Source organism: Hemicordylus capensis, chromosome 2 (genome assembly GCF_027244095.1).
Source record: "Hemicordylus capensis ecotype Gifberg chromosome 2, rHemCap1.1.pri, whole genome shotgun sequence".
Lineage (NCBI taxonomy): Eukaryota > Metazoa > Chordata > Lepidosauria > Squamata > Cordylidae > Hemicordylus > Hemicordylus capensis.
Genome location: NC_069658.1, coordinates 187,597,228 through 187,623,272, shown reverse-complemented (window position 1 = coordinate 187,623,272; position 26,045 = coordinate 187,597,228). Strand labels below are relative to the sequence as shown.

Below are 26,045 nucleotides of genomic sequence, written 5' to 3'. Positions count from 1 at the left end.
AACTCTCTTGCTCGCTCCCCCCCGACACACCCCTCGCTCACTCGCTCCCCCAACACACCTCTCTCGCTCCCTCCCTCCCCAACACATCTCTCTCGCTCCCTCCCCGACACACCGCTCCCCCTCACACTTCTCTCTCCCCCATGTCTCTCACTCATTCTCTCTCCCCCCACCTTTCTTGCTCCCCCACACACACCTCTCTCGCTCTCTCTCCCCCTACACACCTCTCTCACTCGCTCTCTCCCCCCCACACCTCTCTCGCTTGCACTTTCTCCCCCACACACACACCTCTCGCTCGCTCTCCCCCTCACACAACTCTCTCATTCACTCTCTCCCCCCACACACAACTCTCTTTCCCCCCTACACACCTCTCTCACTCACTCTCTCCCCCCACACACCTCTCTCGCTCGTGCTTTCTCCCCCACACACACACACCTCTCTCTCTCTCTCTCCCCCCCACACAACTCTCTCATTCTCTCTCCCCCCCCCACAATTCTCTCTCCCCCACACACCTCTCTCGCTCGCTCTCTCCCCCCACACACCTCTCTCACTCGCGCTTTCTCCCCCCCCACACCTCTCTCGCTCGCTCTCCCCCCACACACAACTCTCTCACTCACTCTCTCTCCCCCCACACAACTCTCTCTCCCCCCTACACACCTCTCTCGCTCGCCTGTGTCAACTTGTCATTGTCCAATGGTCCTTCAGTCTCCATTTACCCTCCATTGCAGCCTCAAGCTCCTTAGCACGTTTTGAGGTGGCAAACCTCCACCCACCTCCATCTGCCAAATTCCCTGGCACTTTATGTTGCAGCCCTCCACAAACTCTGTCCCCAGTCCCCAAACTCCCTGGCTTTCACACTCCTCTCCGGCTGCTGCCTTCCAAACTCTCACGGGCTGTCAGCCAATCGCTGCCCTCCACTCTGTCAGCCAATTGCCTCCTTTCTGCCACGTCCCCACACACGGCCCATCTTGGAGAATTAATAATATAGACAAACCAATCAGCCATCAAACAAGCAATCATGCTCTTTGCAGGTTACTAGGGTATTAACTATTTTGAACAACTTGGTGTCATCCACAAACTCCGAGGAGCTCTTCAAAAACCTGCTTTCTGTCTAAAAGACAAAGCCAGTCTGGGAGGTCAGAGAACTCCTTCCTCATAGTAAAGTCAGAAGATTATCCCTGTCTTCTTGCCAGGAGGTGCCACTATCTTGGATGTAAAGTCCATCCTCTGGGCACTCAAGAAAGAATTCCTGCAGCTTCTCCTTCATCGGCCAACACTGAATAGGCCAACAAGAGTAGAAATATTCTTCCAACTGCTTCCATTTCCATCTATGAACAATGAGAAGATTCTTTCATGATGCCTTCAGAAACAATATGAGGATGTGCTGAGAGGTTCTTCATGTCCCTGCATATCCTTCTTAATGCCAGTTCCTAGCTCTTTGATGCCATAATATTTAGACCTGGCAAATATTCCAGGTCACTTTTAACTTCAACTGTAACTGGTGTATACTATTTCGGAAAGACTAACTAGTGAAGGTCTTCCATATCTTCTTACAGTTTCTTTAAGTTTACGCTCCTTTCTCTTTGTTTGTCCTCATCCTCAGTTCTTTAGCTAAGGATGGGGAAATTTTCTTAGGGGAAGTAAAAGCTAGAAGAAATAAAAGTGTTTAAAAAGGTGCTGTTGTTTTTGTTAAGTCTACTGAAGGTAGAGCTCTAAGGAGGTTACAAAAACAACAACAAACACCCAACCCCAAAACCTTCTTGTCCAACAAACAAAGCCAGTCTGAGAAGTTGGAGAACTCCTTCTTCTGTATCCATGTATGTGGAATTCAGTAGGAAATATAACGTTGTAGCACTGTAACGCAAAGATAGAACCCAAAAGAAGACATCAGAAATGTGAACAGCACCTTGCTGACAGCGCAGGGACTGCAATGTCAAAACACAGGCAATACAGAAGCACACTTAACGGACAAATAGTTGTTGTAGTGTGTAATCTGGAAAGCGCCCAGGAGAGACTCAGATGTTGAAACCAACTTTTCTGATTTGGTTATATACTCCTACATATATGTACTTGTTGTATACGTTATAGACTTTTTGTTATATACTCCTACTTGATCCTTGAATGAGAGCAAACCTTACTTGAAACATGGTGGCAGTAGTTTAGAAAAAGCAGCAACCCAGTGGAAGCAGTGCACCAGGAACAAACAAAGCAGCAAGGGCTATTGCAGCATGGAACATGGCCTGAAACCTCCATATCTAATGGATTTTACTGCACCCAATCTAGTCCAGGCATGAAAGCACTAGAGAGAGGAGTTTGAGCCGCATCTGGATCTTGCCTTGGAGGGAGAGGAAGAAACGCATGAGGCAAGGGTTCTCAAACTGGGGTTTGGGACAAACACACACACACCCCGGCTTTGTGAGCAGCAGATGATCCAGCTGTTTTTCAGTTCCTATCTCCCATCTGCCTCTCCATGCCTTGGAAAAGTCAGAACCGTTTTTCGCTTTGTATTCTCAACAGTCTCTTCCTAAATTTTGGATTAGTGTGCAAACTGAGTACAAAGAATTAAATGAAAAAGCCATGAAAATACTGACTCTTTGCTGGATTCCTACTTGTGTGAATCAGTTTTCTCAGCAGTGGCTGCTATAATGAGCAGTGAAAATAACTTTGAGCCCAAAATTAGATTGGCAGTTTCAAACACAAAGCCCAGGTTTGAAAAACTAAGTAGGAGCAAGCAAGCTCATCCTCATTTAAGAGGTAAATGTGCTTTATTTATCTCTACCTAATCAAATAAATGGCTGACATCGTGTGTGTGCTCCTAACATCAATGGATCACTAGCCCTTGTGCTGGTCTGCCATGCTTCCAAAGTGTGGGCACTCTTGTGCAAGAGTGCAAACACTTTTTGGCGCTTACCTGTGCTCTGGGAGGACTGCAGGATCACACTCTGCTAGATGAGAAGTACACTGCTTGACCCTCAGCAACATGTTTCTGGGCTACACACCATCAGTCAGGGTCTCAGCCACTAGCTTCATATATTATTTAGGGACTACAGTAAGGTTTGAGAACCCCTGCCCTAAAGGAAAAAACATACCCTGTTGATCCCTTCAGCAACTTTTGCTCAGGAGGCATTGGTGATGCAACTGTAGGATCTAGATATATCAGGCACCAACAGCCAGGGAACCATAACTCAGGGCTTTTGAGCTGAGGGGAGAAGCCACAGCTACTTAGGAATCTTGCAGCACGTGTTTCCTCAGAAGTAAGTCCTACTGAGTTCAAAGAGTAAGTAGGCATTGGACTGCATCCACAAAGGCTTATGAAATAATATGGTCTCATAGTTTCATTGTGTCTTGAGGAATCTCTGAAACCATAATTGACTCCTCCCAGCTTGGCTTTCTGATTTGTAAGGATTTAATATGCCTGACACAGAACCACTCTGCATTAAACATTATGTTGGTTGATGACCTGCTATCAAGTTGCACAGGATGAACTCATTCCATGCCTCTATTGCTTTGTGTGATGTGTTTGCTCCTGTTTTCCAATGCTTTTCTTTTCTGGGCTAGGCTGCTCTTGTGGAGCATGGATCCCGGTGCACCTGCCCAGCCTAACCGCACTCCCAAGCCCAGCTCTTAGCTGAGGTTAAGGGAGCAAACACTCTCTTAACCCGGCTGCTGGGGTTGTGTGCCTCCTTGGGCTCCACAGAGCCCAAGATGAGCACGTAGAGCACCCGTCTTGATGTGGGAATCCTCCAAGGCAACGTGCTCATCGTGCCTTGTGGGATATCTGGAGGCAGTGGCGTATGTAGGGTAGGGCAGCCAGGGCATGTGCCCTGGGTGCCACTTGAGGGGGGTGCCACTGCCATGCTGCTTCCCACCCCCTCCTCAGTTCTGGATTTATTTATTTTTAATTTAAAAAAATTTAACCTGATTTTTGGCCCACAGCCATTCTGGAGGCTTCCATGCATTGAGCATGTGCGGTGGCCATTTAAAAAAATAAAATTAAAAAATGGCTGCCGAAAACAAAATGGCCACCGCACATGGTCAAATGGTCCCTGTGAGGCCCTAGGCCTTGCCAGGCCTCGGCAGAGGTTGTTTGAGCATGCATGGAAGCGTCCAAAATGGCCACCGCACTGTAAATCAGGTAATTTTTTAAAAATTTGCTCTTTGCTTCTTGTGATAAGTGCGTTAAATGTGATGCCTTAATAATATGACTACTAATGGTGATTTTGTCTTTGAATCAGTGTGAAATCCTTAGTATTAAGGCCCACTGGGAGTTTCTTGCTCTCTTTCTCTCATTTTAACTGTCTTTCTGAAATACTAGAATATATTCCAAGCAGTGACACAATTTACTCTGTATGTCCTTTAATTATTTTTTCAGAGTATCTGGGGAAAGTCAAATTCTCCATTTATTTTTACAACTTATGTAATAATGATGCTACAATGCATAGTAGGGAATTAGACAGGCACTTCTGTTTAGTTTTCCAAGTACACCTCCACATAGTATTTGGGTATTTCATGAGCCCTAGCATACTGAAATTTGTAGTTTTCCAGCATTTTTTGTCTGGCTGCATCCACTGCTAAATAGTTTTTGAAATATTAAAAGATTAACGAGCTTGACTTGTATTTTTCAGCTGATATTATGGTAAAGTTATCTGAAAGTTGGGTGTCAGATGTTTGGACAGGGGGCGCAATTTCAGTGCTTGCCCTAGGCGCTATTTTCCCTAGATATGCCTCTGGAGGCTGGGAAAATGAGTCCTGGCCTCTGTTGATCAACGCTGCTCCCAGCAGCATGGGTCATGTGGGTGCACAGCTTGCACGCCGAAGAAGTGACCATCGATTGTCTGGGGGAAGGTAGGTTGAACCCCCTCCCTGCCTTACCGCCTGCCTGCACGGTCGTGTGAATAACCCATTTGTTTTATCTTTAGTATGTAGTGGAAGACTTGCATACTCTCATGAACTGTATGAATGTAAGGCTCTCCCACCATTTTCTGGAAGGAGTCAATGCTCCAGCCCACTAACATGTGAGATGCATAAAACAACAGTCTCACAGTAAATGACCCTTCTATGAGATCTAGAGGCAAGCATATTCAAATGAGTTTTTATATATTAACTTTAAAAGATGCAATCCCTTACAACCTAAAAGGCACAAACAGGTGTCTCCAACAATAACGTGGTGGTAAAAGGCAGTGGTGGTGAGAGCTGCTTTCAGCAGGCTTGTGATGGGTATGGCTGGACTGCTCTGCCGGGGGTCTCCCCTTGTGACATCTTCCCTGGTCATGGTGGGGCAGACCCCGCAGTATCCTTTGCCCTCCCCCATCTGCATATCCCATTCTAGTGAGTGTGGTTTTCCCCTCCCGTCCCACACTGAAAGCAAGATTCCATCCCCACTGGGCCCCCAACTCTCCCCCCCCGCCAAATTCAAGTTTGCGTGGTGCTTTCGGGGTGTGAGACCACTTGTCGGGGTGGAGGTGGCATGGCTGGAAGAAGCAGTGTTGGCATTGCAGGGCATTTAAAGGGCTTTCAATGCGGCCACATTTAAAATACTTTTAATTTCCTGTACATAATATAGGTTTTTTAAAATGGAAGGATTTGAGGTCAAACATGCTCCCTAAATCACACTACAGTTAAAACATTTAGCTAAGTTTTAAGGTAAACAGGAATACCTGCCTTAAAGCCTGAGTATTGCTTTCCCTCCCATGTAACACAAAAGAAAAGATTATTTTGAAAGGTTTTGTGCAAAGAATTCAGCTAACTAGGATTTTGGTGCAAATTAACAATGCACAGGGGTGGTGGTTTTTTTAGTTTTTTAAAAATAAGACAGAGATTTTGCTTATATTCCTGTCATCTTTGTACTTACAGATTGGTCTCAAAATGGAAGCTGCTTGAAAAAAACACGATTATATGGCTAGAATAAAGAAAGGATGATGAGGGGCTAGGGTGAAAGATGATATGGCACTTAGAAGGTTAGAAGCAGGAGATTATAAGCAGTATTGTCAAGAATGAGGGTTTGAGAGAGATAAGATTACAGCTTCACTTTCTAACATTGTCAAAGGCATCCAGGTGCACAGGTAAAAGAAGAGAATGAGAATTATGCTTAGGCCTTGGTGATATTGGAGCGGAAGGGGGAAATGAATGCCTCTTCCCTGCCTAGGCAAAAGGAAGGCTGCCCACGAATCTATTGGATCTCAAAGTGGTCTGCACAAATTGCAGGGGTGGTGGTGACACCAAAGTAGCAGCCTGATTAAGTGCCCACAGCAATTAATTCAGACAGCAGCAAGTTGATAGGAGGATCAGACTTCCTGCCAAATATCCTTCTGAATTCAGTCATCCCACTCATCATCCTCTTCTTCATCCCCGCCGTTGTCTTCATCTTCATCTGTGGGTACAGAAGGGCAGGACAACAATATGAGAGCAAGCAAGGCCCCCTCTGAAACCCGCTCAACAGTTTCAAAGTGGACTAAATGGACATCCAACCCACCCACTCCCAAGTCCATACTGTGGGAATGGCTATTCCCCTATCCACCTTCCCCACAGGTGGAAGGGCCCATGCATGTTCTGGGGACACCCTTCTTCAGAGTCAGGGCTCTAGCTCAACCAATAGGGAGTGAAGGTTTCTTAGCAGAGCAGCCTGCCAGGTGCTTGCTGGCTGATTGCCAATTAAAAATGTAACTTATTTCTCTGGGATAGAGGAGCTTGCTGCACCAACCATCCCTTTGTGCAACAAGAGTATTTGGAGAGGAGCGGAAACGGCCCCTTTCATGGCTTGTTCTAACTAGGAGCCTCTTCTTGACCCTGGCAAGAAAAGGAACTCACCTGAGGAGTGGATGGCCTTGCTCCTCTTCTGCATCACATGCATCAGAGCCCCTACGAGGCCTTCAGAGCTCTGCGCAGGTGGTTGTGACTCGCAAACATCAGGCGTCTGAAATGCACAAAGGGGTTGTAAGTAAGAGTATTATGAGGGCTCCCAAAGTTGAGGGCCCCTGGAACGCTGCAGTCTTTCACATATACCTCCACTCTGCTTTGCTTATCCTGCCCCTCCTCCAGTACAACAGGCTGGCAGAGCCCTGCAGACACAGAAACTTGAAAGACCAGGGTCCAATTAATGGCACTATTGGATGACCTCGGAGATTGAAAAGGTAGAGGAGTAGAATAGGCCAATATTTAGGCCACGTTCTCACTGAGGGGGCAAATCTGTCTGTGTGTGAACTATAGCATTCTGCAGGTGAGGTGCCTTAATGCTCCTCCTTGCAAAAGATTCCCTGCACATACAGTAGAGCTCTCAAAGCGAGCAGGGAGGTGAGTTCCAGCCTAGCCCACCATGGTAGTTGGCTGTGTGTAAGAACCCAGTGAGGAGCAGGGACTATTCTGTTATGTGAGTCCGTTCCCACTGTAGTCCAAAGTGGTACAGACCTGAGTCAGAACTAGACCTCAGTCACATCAGTGGAAGATTATGAAAAAAGAGGGCAAGTCCGTGAAAAACCAAAGGAACCCTATTGATACTCAGTACTGATGAATTAAACAATTGTCCCAGAAAGGTTAATGCCTAAGTGCGACATCACATTTCAATCAATAGCTCCTCCCTCCCTTGTTGCAGGAATAACCCATCCACTGAGATTTCTCATTGGGCCTCACCTTGTTGAGCTGTATTCCTTGGCGTATCTGATCCAGTAACGCACCACGCCCTGGGGGGGCAGCAGCAGGTGGAGACCCCAAGGAACCAGGCCCTCCAGAGGGGAGAGGGGGAGGTGGGCATGGTGCAGAACCCTGGAGTGGAAGTGGAGGAGGTGGTGGTGGCGGTGGCGGTGGTGGTGGTGGGACTGCCCCAGCTTGGACTGGTGGAGGACGGGCTGGTCCAGGCCGAGGGGCAGGTGGAGAAGGTCCCCACGAAGGGCTGGGATGTCCCCGGGAGGGCTGTGGTGGGGAGGGAACAGCTCCCCTGGTTGATAAAGGTGGGGCACCCCGTGTGGGTGGGAGAGGGCCACTTCGGGAATGTCCAGAAGGTGGAGGAAGGGGACCAGAGCGCATTGGGGGTGGGGGAGGGGGCTGAGTTGGACCTGAAAAGACACAAAATACGAAAACACTCAAATGCCAGTGGACAGCTTGGATTGACAACTGTCTGCATATATTTATATTCAACTTTTAAAAATCTTACCTGGTGTGTCTTATGTGGATTGCATTCAGATGTATGCATCCAAGCTCAAATAAAAATAAAAATCTATGTGGGCATGTCTTTGAATTGCCTAGTCAGTGCAATGTTAGTTAGGGACCTGGATCTAGAGTCCTTAATTGGTCTAACCATAGAGGGAAAGGAGGCAAGGATACTCTCTAAGGTGTTTAGAGAGACCTTCAATTGCAGCAGCTCACCCTGTCGTCTCAGCTCCTGTTTTACAGCCTCCAACCCTCCTTGAAGTTCAATGAAGTCATAGATAATCTTTGAAGTTTCAGCATCAGTTAGCTGAGCCTCACTGATTCCTGCTTGGGAGAAAAGGGTCTTCAAATCAGGATCTAAATTATTCACCTGCAACAGAAACAGACAGACAAGGGTGTGGAACTGATACACATGGCCAGCAATAGCAGCTTATTGCAAAACATAAGGACAGCCCTTGCTGGATCAGGCCCAAGGCCCATCTAGTCCAGCATCCTGTTTCATACAGTGGCCCACCAGATGCCGCTGGAAGCCTACAGGCAGGAGTTGAGGGCATGCCCTCTCCTATTGCTACTCCCCTGCAACTGGGACAAGGAACATCATGTCATTATTGGTAGACTCTGGCTTCTAGCATGGAATTACATAGCCAGAAGAAATAAGAAAATCATTCAGTTCAATTTCCTGTTTAGAGATGTAAAATGTCCGGAAATCTTGAAGTCATGGGTGGAGGGGGGTTCCCCCCCAAGAAAAAACCCATAAATTTGGGGGGAAATTGAAATTATACAATAGTTATTTTTGTATCATATTTAAACTTACTCTACTGTTTTAAAGACCCAAAATTTAATATGTACAACTTAGTACTTAAGATTTTCCTTTAAAAAACAAACCTAAGGCATTTATACTTTTCTATTTCATGAGTATGCCAAACAATAATTACAACTATATCCAGTGCTAGAGATCAACTTGCAAACGGCTACAACCTGAGGAGTCTGAACGGGTTTCTCCTGAGGTTTTCCTACCCTCAATTAGCCTTTTGGAGCATCTGCCCCCTTCGACTTTCTTTTCACTCTTTAAACTCTCTCTATACAAGCAGGCAGGGAAATAGGCTGCTTGTTTTCCTGTAGGATGTTGAACACAGTATCACAGTTCTTGCAAGATAGTGAGGCTATTCACACATGCGTGCGCGAACCAGCAAAAGGAGCCCAGCCCGGTTTTGCATGCGTGTGTGAACCAGTGGGATTGGGCCCGATCCTGGTGGCTACACAGGGGCCAATCAAACCCGCCTAAGTAGCCTCCCATTAAAATGAGGTTAAGGGAGTGAGCACTCTTACCCTCGGTTTTTTTATCATGTGTCAGCAGCCATGGCTAGCACACTTGGGGAGGAAGGATTCCCAGAATGCTAAAAATGTGTACACTGCCTAGAGATTGACATATCAGGCGGTATAAAAATATGATAGATAGATAGATAGATAGATAGATAGATAGATAGATAGATAGATAGATAGATAGATAATGCACCGTGCACTCATGCAGTGCATTATCAGAGCTCCGGGGGGGCACCCCAACCCCCGGAACTGCCAGGCGAGGCACCAGTCATCTGGGTGGACGATTCACCTGCCCAGGGAAGGGAAGGGGATTTTCTGTGGGGAACGTAAGTTAAACCTGCCTTCCCCGCAGACCATCCCGGAGCTCTTCTCACTGATCGAGAGAAGAGCTCCAATATCTAATATCTTGTAAGATCAGGTCTTGGGCCTGATCCAGCAGGGCTGTTCATATGTTCTTATGATCTTCTTAATACATTGTTATTAGACAGCATTTTGAAAGAATAGTGGGCAAGAAGTGATGAGAATATTTTAAAACCATGCATTGTAAAGCATTTCATGCAGAATGGTGAGAACAAAAATGTTTCGTGAGAGATTTTTTCCATTTTCCAAATTTTTCCATTTTTCCTTCTCAGATCTTGGGGCAAGGGAAGAAAATCAAGAGACATCCACACCTTAGCAACCTAGATCAATTATGTAGATTAAGTACAGCTACTAATTTTGCTAATTTAGTATAATGTATTTGGCTTTTGCTAGCCAAAAGGAAAGGAAAAAGTATCGATATAGAACCCTATTCCATTACCACCAAGCATCCTACTTTGCCATCTGTGGCAGGACCACATGTTGCATCCATATTTTTGCTAGGAGATCAGCAATTTCACATCAGCAATCTCACAAATGCAGATCTACAGTGCAGCTTTGCTCCCCCTTTGTTTTTGCCTCACCCTGAATTTGACACTGTACAGGAACAGGGTCTGACAGTACTTTAACAATGGAATACACAAGCAAATCTGACAGACAGCATCTCATGTTGTCCAGTCAGGCGTGGGGAAAGCACACAGTACATACATATAAACACAGAATTGGCTGGACTTCACTAGTTCAAAAGTCTAATCACACCTGTCAGAGACCTAAAGATTACTTTCGCACATGCTGCATCTCTCTTTCAAGTCACTGATTAAACTCTGTGGCTACGTACATCAAAACCATTGTTGGGATCCCATCCGATGTGCTGGATATGCCTGGGAAGGAATAACAGAAAATACCAAATGAACAAAGGTCCTTCCTAGATGATCCCAGTCACCAGAGCCAACTGGATTTGAACAGTGCTAGCTCTAGGATTTGGAGGCCCCTCAATCAAGGGGGACCCTCAGTGGGTCCCTCTCACCTGGAAGAGGCAAGGTGTGCAAAATCAACTTTATCTTGCACCTTCTTCTTACCTGGGGCTCTCCATACAAAGGGAAAGTGCCAAGGCTGCTGGGGTGGTGGGGCTCTGACAAATCCCTGCCTCACCATCCTCAGCACTTGGCCCTAGATTTGAACAAGCCCCACATCCATTACCCATACCCAAATAAGTCCACTCCTCGCTGAAACTGTGAGGTTGGAACAGGCAGCCACCAGAATCCTATTTCTCTGCAGGCATCCTGCAGGCTATTTCAGTCTCTCCATACAGTACGGAGACTCTAATAGCGATTTCAGGCTCTTCGTCTCATGCTTCTGCCTCTTCCCTTCTACCTCCCACCTGCTATCCACTATGGGACTGTTCACATGACCCCACGGGGGCCGGGGGAGGCAGGGTTCAACCTACCAGGGGCGTAACTACTATTAGGCAAGGGGAGGCGGCTGCCTGGGGGCCCCCACACCTCGAGGGGCCCCCCAGAGACAAGTCACATGTCTATATATTGTGAAGTGTGTGTGTGTGTGTATCAGCGAGGGGCCCATTTTAAAATTTTGTCTCTGGGCCCACTCCAGCCTCATTATGCCCCTGCAACCTACCTTCCCCCAGATGACTGCTCACAGCCCCAAAGGAGTTCAAGCCGCTCACCCACATGGCCAACACTTCCGGGAGCAGTGTGGATGAATCTCCATGCTGTCCCCAGCAGTGCGGGTAAGGAGAGGCAGGGACTCGTCCCGGCCTCCAGAGATCCCACATTGCACTGTGTGGCACGAACAATACAGTGGGGGAGTCCCCCAAGAGACGGGCACTCTAGATGCCGCTCTCTGTGTGTGGCTGGGCTGGATGCAGCCTGGCTCGCACACGGGCAAGTAGCCCAGGTTAAGGGAGCACTTGCTCCCTTAAGCTTGGCTAGCAGCTGGGCTAGGCCTGATCCTGGCAGTTCTCACGCACAGACTAATCCAGTCTGGATGTCCCTAGCCTGGGTTAGGCTGTGCATGAGAGAACAGCCTCCATGGCCTGCTGGCATCCCAGTCAGGTTTCCATCATGTGCCCTTATGATGCTTCACCCACCTATATGCAAGTCATAAAGAAACATGCCAGTCACCTGCCATGGGGATGAGATTGCCAGAAACCGTCCCAAGTAGGTATTGCTCAGAACAGGCAACAGTTCCAGCCCCCAAGCCCAGGACAAGAGATTAGAATGGGGCCAGCCCACCTAACACTGTCATTGAGTATGACTGCTCTACAGTGGGAGTCCTAAAACTGTTTCACAGCAAAAAAAAAAAAAACCCTATAAGTGAAGGTGGTTTAAAGCCGCCCCCCAATGCAAAGCAGCAAAGGGGAAAACATCAGAATCATACATCCCAAAGCCAATCCAAATGGCCAGTGTTGTGGTTGGACATCTTACTCTGTCCAGTTCCCTGTCCCCAGAGAGGAACATGTAGCTTCTGGAGGCACTCACTTGAATCCGCTCGGAGCCCCAATGTCAGCCTTAGAAATCTTCTTCTTCCCCTTTTTCTTATCTGTTGTGGTAGGAACAGGGAGTCCACGGTAGCGGGAAAATGTGATGTCTGGATTTTGGATGTTGACAGTAGCCAGACTCAGAGGAGACGGAGAGGAGTTTGACTGCAGACCAGGCCCTTTGGTGAACATAGGAGGGGGACAATGAGGCAAACCCCCGGAAGTCTGTCCTCCTACCCCCTGCCTTCTACTGCACCTGCTGGGCCATTTCATTCACTTTTTCTGCTTCCTCCCTCCCTCTTTTTATCTTCTCTTATTTCATTTCATTTCGGATCTGTGTGCTTTCTTTCCCTTGTTCAGGAGCACACCTCTTCCTTTTAAAAAAATCCTACGCATGTTAACACAGAGGTACATCCCATTGTACTTAATAGAACTTACTCCCAGGTACATGTGCTTCGGATTGCAGCCCAAGCACATAATCCCATCTCCTTTCCACCTAGGAAGGTCATAAGTCTTGGCACAAATGAAGCACAGCCATGTGATGGAGTGGATACAAGACAAGAGGTATTTCGTCAGGTGGGGAAGCACCACAGACAGGCATTTCCAACAGGGGGTTGGAATGATGACTTCCTTATAGAGAAAAACTGTGTACGATTGCAACCCACAGCTCCAGAATGGGACTGGGGCAATGAAGTTTCACCTTGTAACCCGCCACCAGTTGTTACCTCCATTATGGCTCTCTGTGGCTGCAAGCTGCTTACCATTCAAGTCAGCCCCAGAAGGTGGGGACCGCGGGAGGGCTGGTCTTCTGTCTAAGAGAGGCAAAGAGATCAGTTCTTAGTTACCTTCAGCTGTCCCCACGATCATTTCCCATCCGCAGCCTCTCCTAGAACTGAAGCCACTGTGCCCTCTCCACAGCCAGCCTCTCTGTCCATGTGCTTGCAAACACACAGACCCTGCTGGGATTTATATTACCTTCCTTAACGGCTCTTCCCACCTCCCTCTGGCACTTAGGGAAACCTCACCACCACCAGGGTAGTGCATGGTTCACTCTGGTTCCACCAGTTATCAAAGGCTCTTTCCCTCTTCTCATGACTCAGACCATACACACAAGCACATGGGAGGATCAGGATAACAGGTAGGATACATGCCTTCATTGACTGGAGGTGGCAGCGGTGGCAGTTGTCTTTTATCTGTAAGAGAGAGAGAGGCTTGTGAAGAGGCTCCTGCCCTACTTGGGGGTTGCCTGGAAGCACCTAGCTGAAGCTGGTCATGGCTGGAAGCAAGATACTAGGCTAGAAGGACCCGTTAGGAACATAGGAAGCTGCCATATACTGAATCAGACCTTTGGTCTATCTAGTTCAGTATTGCCTTCACAGACTAGCAGTGGCTTCTCCAAGGTGGCAGGCAGGAATCTCTCTCAGCCCTATCTTGGAGATGCCAGGGAGGGAACTTGGAACCTAGCTGCTCTTCCCAGAGTGGCTTCATCCCCTGAGGGGGAATATCTGACAGTGCTCACACTTCTAGTCTCCCATTCATATGCAACCAGGGCAGACCCTGCTTAGCTAAGGGGAGAAGTCATGCTTGCTACCACAAGACCAGCTCTCCTCTACTTCAGTCTGACATATCAGGGCTCTCTTTATATGTTAGGAGCAGCTCTGTGTGTGTGTGTGTGTGTGTGTGTGTGTGTGTGTGTGTGTGTGTCCAGAATCATGTATGGGGTGGGGCAGCACTTTGCATTTGAGAAGATCTATATGATGAATCCACACATGAGCCCAGAAGTTAGCATTGTGGTTTTGTGTGTGTGTGTTTTTGAACACAAAATTTGTGCACATCTCTGAAAGAGCTCAAAAAGCTATGCTTGAAGGTCTCCAGGTCTACTAAAGATTAGATGCTGAGACAGGGGGAAGTCAGTCAGGGGCGTAGCAAGGTTGGAGTGGGCCCAGAGACAAGATTTTAAAATGCCCCCCACCCTCACTGCTCAGTAAAGAAATCTTAAATGAAGCTGAATAGTGGTAACAAAAAGCACAGTAAAATTTATATTATTTTTTAAAAGGTTTTGTAAATTGTGGATGATGCAAGTCATTTAATGGTACTGGAGAAAGACCTGCTGTTCTGGTAGCTCCAGGTCTTAACACTCACATCAGTTTCAGAGGATGAATACAACTGAAGGAAGCCCGGGCGGGTGAGCGGCTGGGGAAGTCAGTCATGTGACTTGCCTCTGCCACCCCCCAAGGCAGTGGGCCCCCAGACAACTGTCTCCCTTTGCCCTATTATAGTTATGCCCCTGAAGTCAGTGAGGGAAGCTGGAACTTGCGGGCACTTGTTTCTAAAGAGGTCTCAGGGCTCTCCTAACTGATGTCCAGCACAAGACTTGTTTACTGTGTGGTTTCAAAATGTATTATTGCACCCATGTCTTTGCCCATGTCTTAGTCATTGTCTCTCCCAAGATATAGAAAGAAATGCACTGAGCCTGGGAAATAATGCAGAGGAAGGGGGTGGTTTCAGGGGTGTAACTATACTAGGGCAAGGGGAGACAGTTGTCTGGGGGCTCACTGCCTTGGGGGGCCCCCAGAGGCAAGTCACATGACTTACTCCCCCAGCCGTGCACCCGCCCGGGCTTCCTTCAGTTGTATTCATCCTCCGAAATTGATGTGAGTGTTAAGACCTGGAGCTACCAGAACAGCAGGTCTTTCTCCAGTACCATTAAATGACTTGCATCATCCACAATTTACAAAACCTTTAAAAAAATATTTTAGGATGATCTATTGTGACACATAGGTGGTGTGTGTGTGTGTGTGTGTGTGTGTGTGTGTGTGTGTGTGTGTAACTATGTTTTTTTGTTACCACTATTCAGCCTCATTTAAGGTTTCTTTACTTCATGAGCTGAGCTTCAGTGAGGAGGGGCATTTTAAAATCTTGTCTCTGGGCCCACTCCAACCTTGCTACGCCCCTGGGTGGTTTATGCATTAAGAAAGGGGGAAAGGCTAAGAATTATCCCTCCATGCTTCTAGCTCCTCACCCTAAGATTTAGCCCCTTTTCCTGGCCTGGACACCCTAAGAAGCGATGAAGACCCCAAACGTTCTGGGCAAATGCTGACCCCTGGCAACCCGACAACCCCCACAACTTGCAGCATTGTGGAAAACAAAGCTGATCTGTACTTAGTTCTGCTAACTGAGAAAAGAGACACCTTTTAAAGTGGGGATTCTCTCATATTTAGCAGTGGGCTAGCAACTGACCCTATCCAGCAAACATCCCCCCCCCCAGTGGCTGTTTTGGGGGACAAGGACCATCTTATTTATCTGTCTGTCTGTCTATCTATCTATCTATGTAGATCACTATGGAAACTTTTGTTGAAAAGCAGTATATGAGTACTGCACTACTACTACTACTAGTAGTAGTTTAGTAGTTCTAGGCAGTGCTGGGACAAGGGTGGGTGAAGGGGGACTTTTGGATTGGGTGTAATGCTGAGTGGGGTGCCAGGGCACCCCCCAGCAGCACACCACCAGGGAGTGACTTCCATCTCCCCCCGCCCTGGCCCAGAGACACTCAGAGTGCATCTGCCCAGGGCACAGAGACAGGGGTCCTGACCCTGGTTCTGTGCATGGTTATCGGCATGCACACAATTGCCTCAGCACATGGCTGGGACTATAGAGATTGGCTAAAAATATGCAGCTGCCACATACACAGGAAAACCTGTGGAACTGCTGAGGCTCTTATTTTATAGACTGATAGGTTCAGGAAGCCAAAGTTCAGTTACTGGCCTCCCCACTAGAGGGAGCTGTTTCCTGTAAAGAAAGAAGTTGGCTGGGTGCAACCTGGAAGAGCCCCTTCCTGAGCCAAGATAACCTCCTTCCCTGTCCTAAAGCCTGGTGCTTTAGAAAGGAAAAAAGGGACAAGAATTGTGATGACTGTGGGAGAGAGAGGCCAAGAAGACAGACCTATTCTAGATAGACGAAAACTGTATCCCTTTGACTGAATTTGGCATCCGGCATTCTCAAGGGCCATTTTATTTTCCAGGCAGGATTTTGGAGACTGTCATGAATATTGCATTCTCTCTCTCTCTCTTTTTAAATGAAGTATATATCCTGTTTTCGTTTGTCCACTCCCTGCTTTTTTACTTGTTGCAAAGTGAAACCCCACTTTACTTGTATTTTAAAGCGGTGGGACAATTTGGAATGGAAAACTAGCAGATGAGGAAAAGGTTGAGTAGCCCTTCCACCCACCGCTTCTACGCTGCTCAAAACCGGCCCTTCCTAAAGCTGCTTTGTCTCAGGAGAAGCAGTCACTGGGGCTGCTTTACATGCGTTCGTTGGTTGGTGACCTATAATTATTTGCCTCTGAGTGACAAGCCATGGCAGAGCCCTCCTTTCCAGAACCAGGGAATGGAGTCCCAAAGGGAAATGTCTCCCTCTTCTGTGGGCCTTCTTGTTTGAACTCCTACTTACCCATCTTCTGGTTCCTCTTCTGCAGCTTTTCTTCCACCATTTGTTGAAAAGCATGCGCTTCGTTCTCATCGGCAAAGTTTAGCCCCACTTGGCAGTTCTGCAAGCAACCAGAGCACAACACCTTCTTTGGATAAAGAGCCACAGCCATTCCCAGCAGCAACTCCATACATTCCCAGCTCCCTCACCAAGTCAGTCACAGCTCAACATACCAGCAGTAGTATCTGGAGTTTCCCTAACCAGGCCCAGGCCTTCTTACAAGACTCTTATAGCAGCTAAACTAGGGCTCACCCTGGGATTCCTTAATTAAAAGATCAGATGTGGTGGATCATGTCTTCCCATCACTGACAAGCTCTTCTGCAATTCAGAGGACTGCTAGGTGCATTCCACAGCCTGGTTTGTGCCCTCCATGAACTGAGAGCATGACCTGGAGGACCCAGCAGGAGAGTAGCTAGGGAAGAGGGGGCCTGTGTTCGCCCCTCTCTCCGGCAGCCCTCAAAGTGAGGGAGATCATGAAGAAAATAGGGAGGAGTGCAGCTGGGGGCCCCTTTGGAGCTCAGGGGCCTGGGTTCTTTGAACCCATCTGCTCAATTATAGCTACACCCCTTGGCCTCAGAATCCTTTGCAACTCCTTTGCAGACAATTCCGTGTAAAAGAAGTTCCCTAAGGGCAGGAAGTCTGGCAGCCTTTGACCTAGCCCATAACTCAGTCAATAAAAGAGATTTTCACCAGATACTGGAGCATGGTTGGCCTGAGACATTTTGGTACATGAGACAGAAAATCGAAACAAACTTTTATCCTGCTAATTAACATGGAGCATAATCCACGGGGAAGGAAGCTCTCCTGCACAAATCTCAATGAAACAAATATCAATTTCCTCTCATTCCTTTCAATGGGACTTGCCCAGGAGAACTTCCCAGCTGGCTGTGCCCATTCTACGGCACTTATTGTCACTCCAAATCCTACACCCAAGATGGCTGCCTCAAGATGCCTCAGGCAGGACCACCTCTACATGTAGGTACTACAGTAAGCGGTACACAAAACAAAGCAGGGTATGAATCTGATCCAAAAGGTCAACCTAAGCAATACCAAAGATCAGGAAAAATTGCAATATGGCCCTAGGTTAATGATATATAACTATAAAAGATAAGGATACAAATGGGTATTTTAATAATAAAGGTTAATTATGCTGCATAAAATTGCTTATAATGTAAGGATTGTTTTAAAAAGTCATAATATATTAAAAGTCCTCATACATATGCTGGTTAGGTCAAGTATCGTAAAAGTCCTCAGACATATGTTGACTAGAATGTGTAGTCTTGAGATTCCAAGTGAGTTTGAGTCCTTACAGATCTTTATGAAGTCAGACGTGTTTCGTCTCAGTCTTCCTCTGTGATTTTCCATATATTGTTCTCACAAGGGCATAGCGCCCCCAGACTCCTTTTGATCCAAATGGATTTTCACAATATTTCCAAAGTCCCTTTCTTACTCAGTGGCACATGTTTCTTCTATATGGTGTTGTGCCCTTATTATAAAAGTTAAAAAAAATCAAAGCCACTTATCCAAATACAGTGGCTTAAAGTTCAAACATCTTATATAGAGTTTACAGGGCAATGTAAACTCTTTATCTATGCTATTTTATCCATCCTCTTTTATCGATGCTCTAAGGGCATAGGCGGTACATCTCACTGCCTAGAGATATACATATGAGGCGGTATAAAAATGATAGATAGATAGATAGATAGATAGATAGATAGATAGATAGATAGATAGATAGATAGATTTTCCTGATCTTTTGTATTACTGTAGTAAGCAAAACATATAGATCTGGCCCACGAAAAGAGTAAATGGAATATTTTTGCTAGCCACAGGACTTTCAAAAGATGCCATATCTAGCAGTAAATGTCTCTGCTATTGCTCCTAGGTGCCCACTCCACTATTGAGGCCTAATGGTAGCCATTCTGGTCAGTTCAGGAAGTGAGAGGACAGTGCTTGCAAGTTGCCACGTCTGATTAATCTCTCTTTCTCTCCCATCCTCAACAGAATTTTGGTGGCAGCTGATACTGGAGGGAAAAGCCAAGGGGTGAAGCCAGGGGACAGAAGTACACGAGGGAAGCCCTTAAAAATGGCAGACAGGGTGATACAAAGGCAATGTTGATAGAAGGCTGGCTGAATCTAGGACATCCCCAAATCTTGGGCCAGCCTGAGTGGATGAGATAATGCATGATCAGAAGTGTCAACATATGAGGAGCAATGGTGTGACAAGGTTTCTGATAAGATGTACACCAGCTAAATCAACTGCAAAGTGTATATGGCAGCTATTGTCTTTAACATGGCAACTATTGATGCCTGCCAGCTGTCCACCCAAGCTATCACATCTGAAGAGAAAGGAATTCAAAAACCAATGATATACTTGGACAGGCCATGTGTATGAACATGTATTGTGGATATTACAAACAATATCAAAATAAACACACCTCACCTGTATATGCAAAACATTTCTTGTATGCAATAGGGGTGTGCAGAATGGGTTCAATTTGAACCAGCCCATTTCGACCGGTTCGAACTCGAACGGAACCGGCCTAAAAAAAGGCAACTCGCCCAAGTTTGAATTGAATCAGACCCAGTCTGTTACGGTCCGGTTTGATACAGCTCGATGGTTTGAGGGGCTATGCTTGTAAAGGGGAATCTGGTGAGGATTCCATCTTTACAAGCAAAGGGGAATCCTGCCTTTAAAAGGCTTCTAAAGGTGACGGGGGGGGGAAGGGGACAGCGGTGAGCAGGCACCTTACCAATGGCAATAGTGGCAGCTCCTCTAAATTCTGGTGCTCGCCCCAACAGTGCAGCCTATGTGGTGGCAGCGTATTTCTGGCCTCCACGGGATTTAGAGGTGCTGCCAGCGCTGGTAAGGTGCCTTCTAACCACCACCCCAGCCACCCTTAGAAGCCTTCTAAAGACAGAATTCCCCTTTGCTTGTAAAGGGGAATCCTCACCAGATTCCCCTTTACAAGTATAGCCCGTCAAACTGGGTCGAACCAGGTTGATCTGGTCCGATTAAACGGACCAAACTGTCTGTCAGTTCAACTGAACCGGTTCATGGATCAGTTGTCTGGTTTGAATTCGAACCAAACTGCAAAAAATGGTTCCATGCACACCCATACAAGCAACCCAGTAAGGAAAGGGAAAATAGGCTGCATTTTCTGATGAGGAAATACCTCTCCTCTCCAGACTCTGGCATTTATCTCCAGCATAGTTAGGTCTTGTAGTCGCAAGCATGACTTGTCCCCTTTGTTAAGCAGGGGCTGCCATCATTTGGGAGACTAAAGGTTTGAGCACTGTAAGATATTCCCCTAAGGGGATGGGGCTGCTCTGGGAAGAGCATCTGCATACTTGCATGCAGAAGGTTCCAATCCAAGTTCCCTCCCTGGCATCTCCAGGATATGGCTGAGAGAGACTCCTGCAACCTTGGAGAAGCTGCTGCCAGTCTGGGTAGACAATTCTGAGCTAGATGGACCAATGGTCTGACTCAGTATAAGGCAGCTTCCTATGTTCCTTCCAATGTTCCTAGGATACACTCGAGCAATCCTACACATGCATGTGCACATACATACATATACACTCACATACATCAATACTCACATCTCCAGGGAAGGTATGGAAATAGGTTGTGGGGGCAATGTAGATCAGCTGGTGGTACAATTCCTGCTCCCAGATCATCATCCTCTCCTGCAACAAAAGGATACAGTAGGGTATGCATACCCATTAATTAACAGTTTGCCGGTTGGGCCTAATTCTCTGAATCAAACTAGGAACAATGGTGACGGCCATTTTTGTTTTACACATGTCTGTCCCATTCACATCTAAAGTGGAGGTGGGTGTCTAATTTTCAGAACAAAAGGTCGTGCAGATGAGGGAAGCTGAACCCCTTTTCCTTATCTTGCCTTCCTGGGCTCCATCACTGCAGGCACTTTTCTTCCTGTCCAGCTCAGATGCTGGAACAGCAGAGAAGAGGGCTCCAAGTGACAGTACAGCAAGGCAAGGTGGGAGAAGAAGGAGGGATCACCCATGTGCAAATTTTGTTGTTAGACTCTCCCTCCCCCAGACTCAAGACATGAACAGGAGCCTGCCATTAATTAAGGCCCTAGCTTAAAACGAAATTGAATAAACCAAGATATGGGAAAGCCTTCAGACTGAGTATTAGCAGAAAAGTTACTATGGGCATCTGTGGCTCACAGATTTGTGGCTCAGAAAGACTTTTGGTTCTCAGAGGTCTGCATGAGATTAGGATGAATACAGAAGGGAGATATGAGATCCTTCTAGCAAAAGAGCTGGAGATGCATAATAAGCCTCTGTGGAGGTTGGGATGTAGGGGTGGGCGATGATGAAGCCAAGGAAGTGTTACCTTAAGGTCGTACAAGCGGATGAAATATGAACGATTTGGGCTATCCTTCACGAAGCACAGGACCCCGCAGCCCTGCTTGGACCAATTTCTGCTGCCTTGGGGCACGGCCAGGAACAGTTGGGCCACGGTTGTGACCATGGTCTACCAGAAAAGCAGATATCACAAGTGAAAGATCTGGCTGAGCGCAGGATGCAAGGTGATGGTGAAGGATAAGCAAATAATTTTAGACCAAGCATCATAAGGATGTGTCACTTCCCACCATTTCTTGAGCAGCACGATCAGGTCCCTAATATCCCCCGCCATCTACCCTGTCACCCAGTTCCAAGGGTGTCGCTATAATTGAGTGGACGGGTTCAAAGAACCCAGGGCCCCCAGCTCCTGGGGGGCCCCTAGCTCTACCCCTCCCTGTTTTCTTCATTATCTCCATTCCAAGGGGCCACTGGCGAAAGGGGTGAACATGGGCCCCCTCTCCCCTAGCTATGCCCCTGCCCGGTTCAATCTGCTGCTCCTCAAAATTCAAATTCCAGTCTCTCCACACTGTGTTTCAGGTGTTGGTAGGTTCCCACTTATGTACCCTGTATAGCAGATACTTCTGAGTGTATTCTGACATATGGAATCACCTTGGAGTGATCCCCAGAGATGGTAAAGCAGAACAATGGATGCTCCACAGCTGTGGGAAAAGAAAGGAGGATAATGAGACCAATTTGGCATTCTGTAACTGTGTACAGTGCACATGAGTACACTGCCAACTGCAAATCCTGTCCTCTACACCAGTGCACTACATAGTCCCGCTGCCCACTGGCTGACATCCTAACCAAAGAAGCAAGGACACAGTGGGAGGCTTCCCCACCACCACAGCATGAGTGCAAAGGGGTGTGTGTGTGTGATTTTTGCCTATCTTACCTGCCTTTAGAAATGCTGTGTGTCTTCCAAAAAATATGTCCCTGAGGGCTGCACAGGGACATGTCTTCCAAAAATATGTTCCTGAGGGCATATGTGGAGGCCCAAACCAGGCCCCCGCTGGCCTGCCCTGATAGGGGGGAGCACCAGCAGGTTCTAGGGGAACTGCTGCTGGCCCACCAAGGAGCCATGCTGCTGCCACGGTGCATAAAGTAACCACCTGCCCATCCCCACCCTTCCTTTTCAACCCCGTATAGTTCCCCCATTTTGCTTGTAAAGGGGAATTCTTACAGGATTGCCCTTTGCAAGCATGCAGAACTGAACCAAACCGGTTCGACCCAGTTCTAGCGCAGAACCGAACTGCTGGCCGTTTCTAATAGACCAGCTTGCGAACCGGGTGGCTTGGCTCGAGTTCAAACTCGAACTGAACCGCCTGCAGCAATTCTGTGCACACCCCTAACACTCACTGTAACTACAGCTCCCAAGGTTGTATAAAACTAGTTTAATTTGTAGTGCAGGCATGGCTTACGTGACATGTCTTAAAACAGGTAGAGCAGTGCTAGCCCAGGTAGGGGCTCCTCCACTGGGCAGCCCAGGTTTGAAACCCGGGCTAAAAGTGAGGTAGGACAAAGTGCACTTATCTTCACTGCCCAGTTGTATGGGGGAGTGGGCTGCTGACAGATCCTTTTGGGCTGCTGGCAGACAGACCTACCATAGAGACCAGTGGAAGGAGAGTCCGGGCAGCCAGGGACATCCCAGCGCCCTGCACTGTCCATGCAGTGCATTGTGGGATATCTGGCAGCCCAGCTATCTTTCCTCCACCTCCCGTTTGCCTTGCCAGTTGCCGCCACACTGCTCATGTGGACACGCAAGTGGCAGAACCCTCTGTGGGCTTCGATCATGTGGGAGGAAGGCAGGTAGGCTCCTTCTCCCCAGCCCTCCAACCCACCCGCTGACTGGATCCTGTAACAACCTTATTGGCTGACAAGATGAAGAACATTACTCAGAGGAGTCCCATTGAAATTAAAAGGTAACTTGTCCTTTTAATTTCAGTGGGGATTTTCCTCATCATATCAGCGATTACGTTATCCAGCAACTACAGGCCACTTTGCTGTTTCGCCTGAAGGGTATTTCCTTCATGTTCTGGTCCTGTATGATCATGCCAGATGAAAGGCCCAATTTTCATCATTACTAGGGGGATCAGTCATGACTGGCACTCCACCCCACCCTAGAGAGCTGGCTGTACGTTATCATTATCTGAGCTGTCATACTCAGCCCTTTTGAGGAAGTGGTTTTTCTCTCCCCATTTCCGGCATTAAAAAAAGAAACTATGAGCGGCAGTGTTCTCCCTTTATACAACAGAGTGTTTCACATTCAGATAAGGTGGACTTCTCCACAGAAGATGCGGGGGGGAGAAACATTAAAGCAGCAGGAGAACACTTAATAGGTTAAGCAACCTACACCAACATCTACAGAACTGCCACCTGCTTTTTAAGCCAAGGCAACCAGGATTCTTTTTACTTCTAAACTAAAGCCAGACAATGATCACTTCAGTCTGTAGGTATTTAAATAAATGCAGATATTCAAATGAGGGGCAACCGGGGCGCTACTTCTGGGAGAGGCATGGACTTTAACTGTGGCCTGACTGTGCCAGGGCCAGCCCTACGGTTTTGGTGCCCTAGGCAAAGTTTGGTACCCCCAGCCCCAGCCGAGAAGCGCAGAGCCCCACCTTCAACTTGTGCCGTGCAGGCTGCTAATTTGCCCGGTGCAACAGGGCACCAGCAGCAGAGGGCAGAAGTGCAATTCAGTGGCCCAATGCAGTGCAAATGCCCCCCATGGGCGGGGGGGGGGCAACCAATCTGTCTCCCTGAGCGACAGCTTTTAATGGCACTGTGAGAAGCTTCCCGCTGTGGCCAACTAGATTGGACTGCAGCCAAGCCAACCATGGTGTGCACCGCTTCTTTCCTGTTTGGGGTCCAGGAAGTTGAGAAATCAGGATGAAGGCACCCACCCGAGCAGCCACAGCAGTAACACAGCCCAGTGAGCCAAAGACCAGCTAGGAGATGGGCCCAGCTCACTCGACATCCACCCGGAGAACTGTGGTGCCCCCCCAAGAACTGGCGCCCTAGGCCAGGGATTCCCAACCTGGGGTACTCCAGATGTTGATGGACTACAACTCCCACGATCCCCAGCTATCTATTGTGGCTGGGGATGATGGGAGTTGTAGTTCAGCAACCAGTGGAGTCCCACACAGGTTGGGAATCCCTTCCCCCGAGGTCTGGTGGCCTGTGCTGGGGCATCTCTCTCTCTCTCTCTCTCTCTCCATTATTCTCCCAATCCCCACCTCCCAGTATCCTTTGCTGCTGGTGAATCACTAAGACACCTTCCTTGTGGTCGAGGTAGCTGACTCTCAAAAGACAACACCCTCACTCAGTGAATGTCCTTCTTGTTCACTGGGAGATACATGTTACCATGTGTAGGGAACACCAGCAGCACCTACATTGTTACCATGAACTCACCATTAATCATCATTGTATAGCACTTTCTCATTTACCCTCAAAACATCACCGATATGGAGGTCAGGCCGAGGGGCAAGTACTTGCCTCAGGCCACCGCGTTCTCTCACTTCCAAGCCAAACTCGGTGCTCTGAAATGCCAGCCAACCACCACCTTGTATCCTGCCCATAAGCTCCTCCCCCTCCCGCCCGATTACCTCAGGCCTCAGAGGAAGCTCTGGGTTCTGTAGAGGCCTTTCGTCCCAAAGCGACAAGGGAATTACCGTGCATTTCCTGCCCAAGAGTTCAAACACTTGCTGGTTCTCATGGTCCTCGAGGAGGCAAGAGGGCACGTCATCCTGCTGCCTTCGGGCTCCTGACTTGGCCCTCTGGCTCATCTTGGCCCTGCCGGATTACTCGGCCAAGGCAGGGCTCTCCACGCAGGAGTCGCCACTCCACAATCTCTCACAGAGCAAACTTCCGCGTTGCAAGGACTTTTTAACAGGAAGTTCAGAAAAACCACAGAGAGAGAGAGAGAGCTGGGTTCCCCTTCTGCTTCACAGCCAGCAGTACCCAAACCTCAGCAAGGCTGAGGCACAAACAGAAGGGCAGACCTGGATTAGAGGAAAACCATGTTAAAGATTGTACTGCTACAGATTTTTAATTCGGCCCAGATAATCTCACGATGTGCTCCGAGAAAAGTCGGAGTCTGCTCTCAGAATAAATTCTGCAACTTGTGAACATAGATGCAGATTTTTTTAAAAATTTGCATAAACACATTTAATATGCATGCTTTATTCTAAGTCTGATTGGAGCTCCCACCCCCACCCCAATTTGGAAGAGGGATAGTGGGAAGGATAGATGCAGCAGGCAATAGAAGAGTATACTGTTAAGTGAATACCAGGTCATGTGAAAAGACCTTGTAACTAAACAGCGGCCCAAAGCTATGCTCCATGAGTGCTGTTTTTCCAACACAGAGAGCGAGTTTTCAAATGTACTCTCACAAGAGTGAATTTTTTAAAAAATGAAAGTTGAGTTCCTTGGAACCCAAGCCATTGCCACAGATACCAGATTCTAAGTGAAATGCTTCACGGTGTGCAGAAAACAGCCCTATTTAAAGGATCAAGGGTCAAGGCCTTTCCACTGTCTGCGTGGTGCACTGTGGGAGGATTCCCTCCTCCTGATCCCACATAGGGCAACCACCACACTAGTCATGTGGGCGTGCAAGCGATGGTGCCTCGAAGATGTGGGGCAGGGGGAAGGTAAGTAAGATCCTGCCTTTCCTCCACCAACCCTCCTCAACCCCAGCAGTTGTGTGAACAAACATTGTTTTTCTTGTATCATGTAGTTCCACCCTTAAGCAGCTGCAGCCCAAACATTTCTAAGCTTGTTGTCTTAAACCCCAAGGACTAGAAGCTTGCTTCTTTTAAATGAGATGCTCTATGCCAAATGGCTTTCTGCACTGTGCATTTATGCCCCAGGTAAG

At 47.7% G+C, this 26,045-nt stretch overlaps 1 protein-coding gene across 1 annotated transcript; it reads right to left on the bottom strand.

Annotated features, from left to right (window-relative positions):
• Positions 1-4,336: 4,336 nt before the first annotated feature.
• On the bottom strand, positions 4,337-25,013 carry WAS (WASP actin nucleation promoting factor). The gene is made up of 12 exons (XM_053293428.1): positions 24,844-25,013; positions 21,165-21,305; positions 20,402-20,488; positions 16,766-16,862; positions 13,468-13,509; positions 13,078-13,128; positions 12,318-12,495; positions 10,658-10,700; positions 8,356-8,509; positions 7,624-8,045; positions 6,805-6,910; positions 4,337-6,367 (listed from the first exon to the last, which is right to left on the bottom strand). Exons 1-12 carry the CDS (start codon positions 24,955-24,957, stop codon positions 6,312-6,314), a joined length of 1,491 nt encoding a protein of 496 aa, XP_053149403.1. The 5' UTR covers positions 24,958-25,013; the 3' UTR covers positions 4,337-6,311.
• Positions 25,014-26,045: the final 1,032 nt, after the last annotated feature.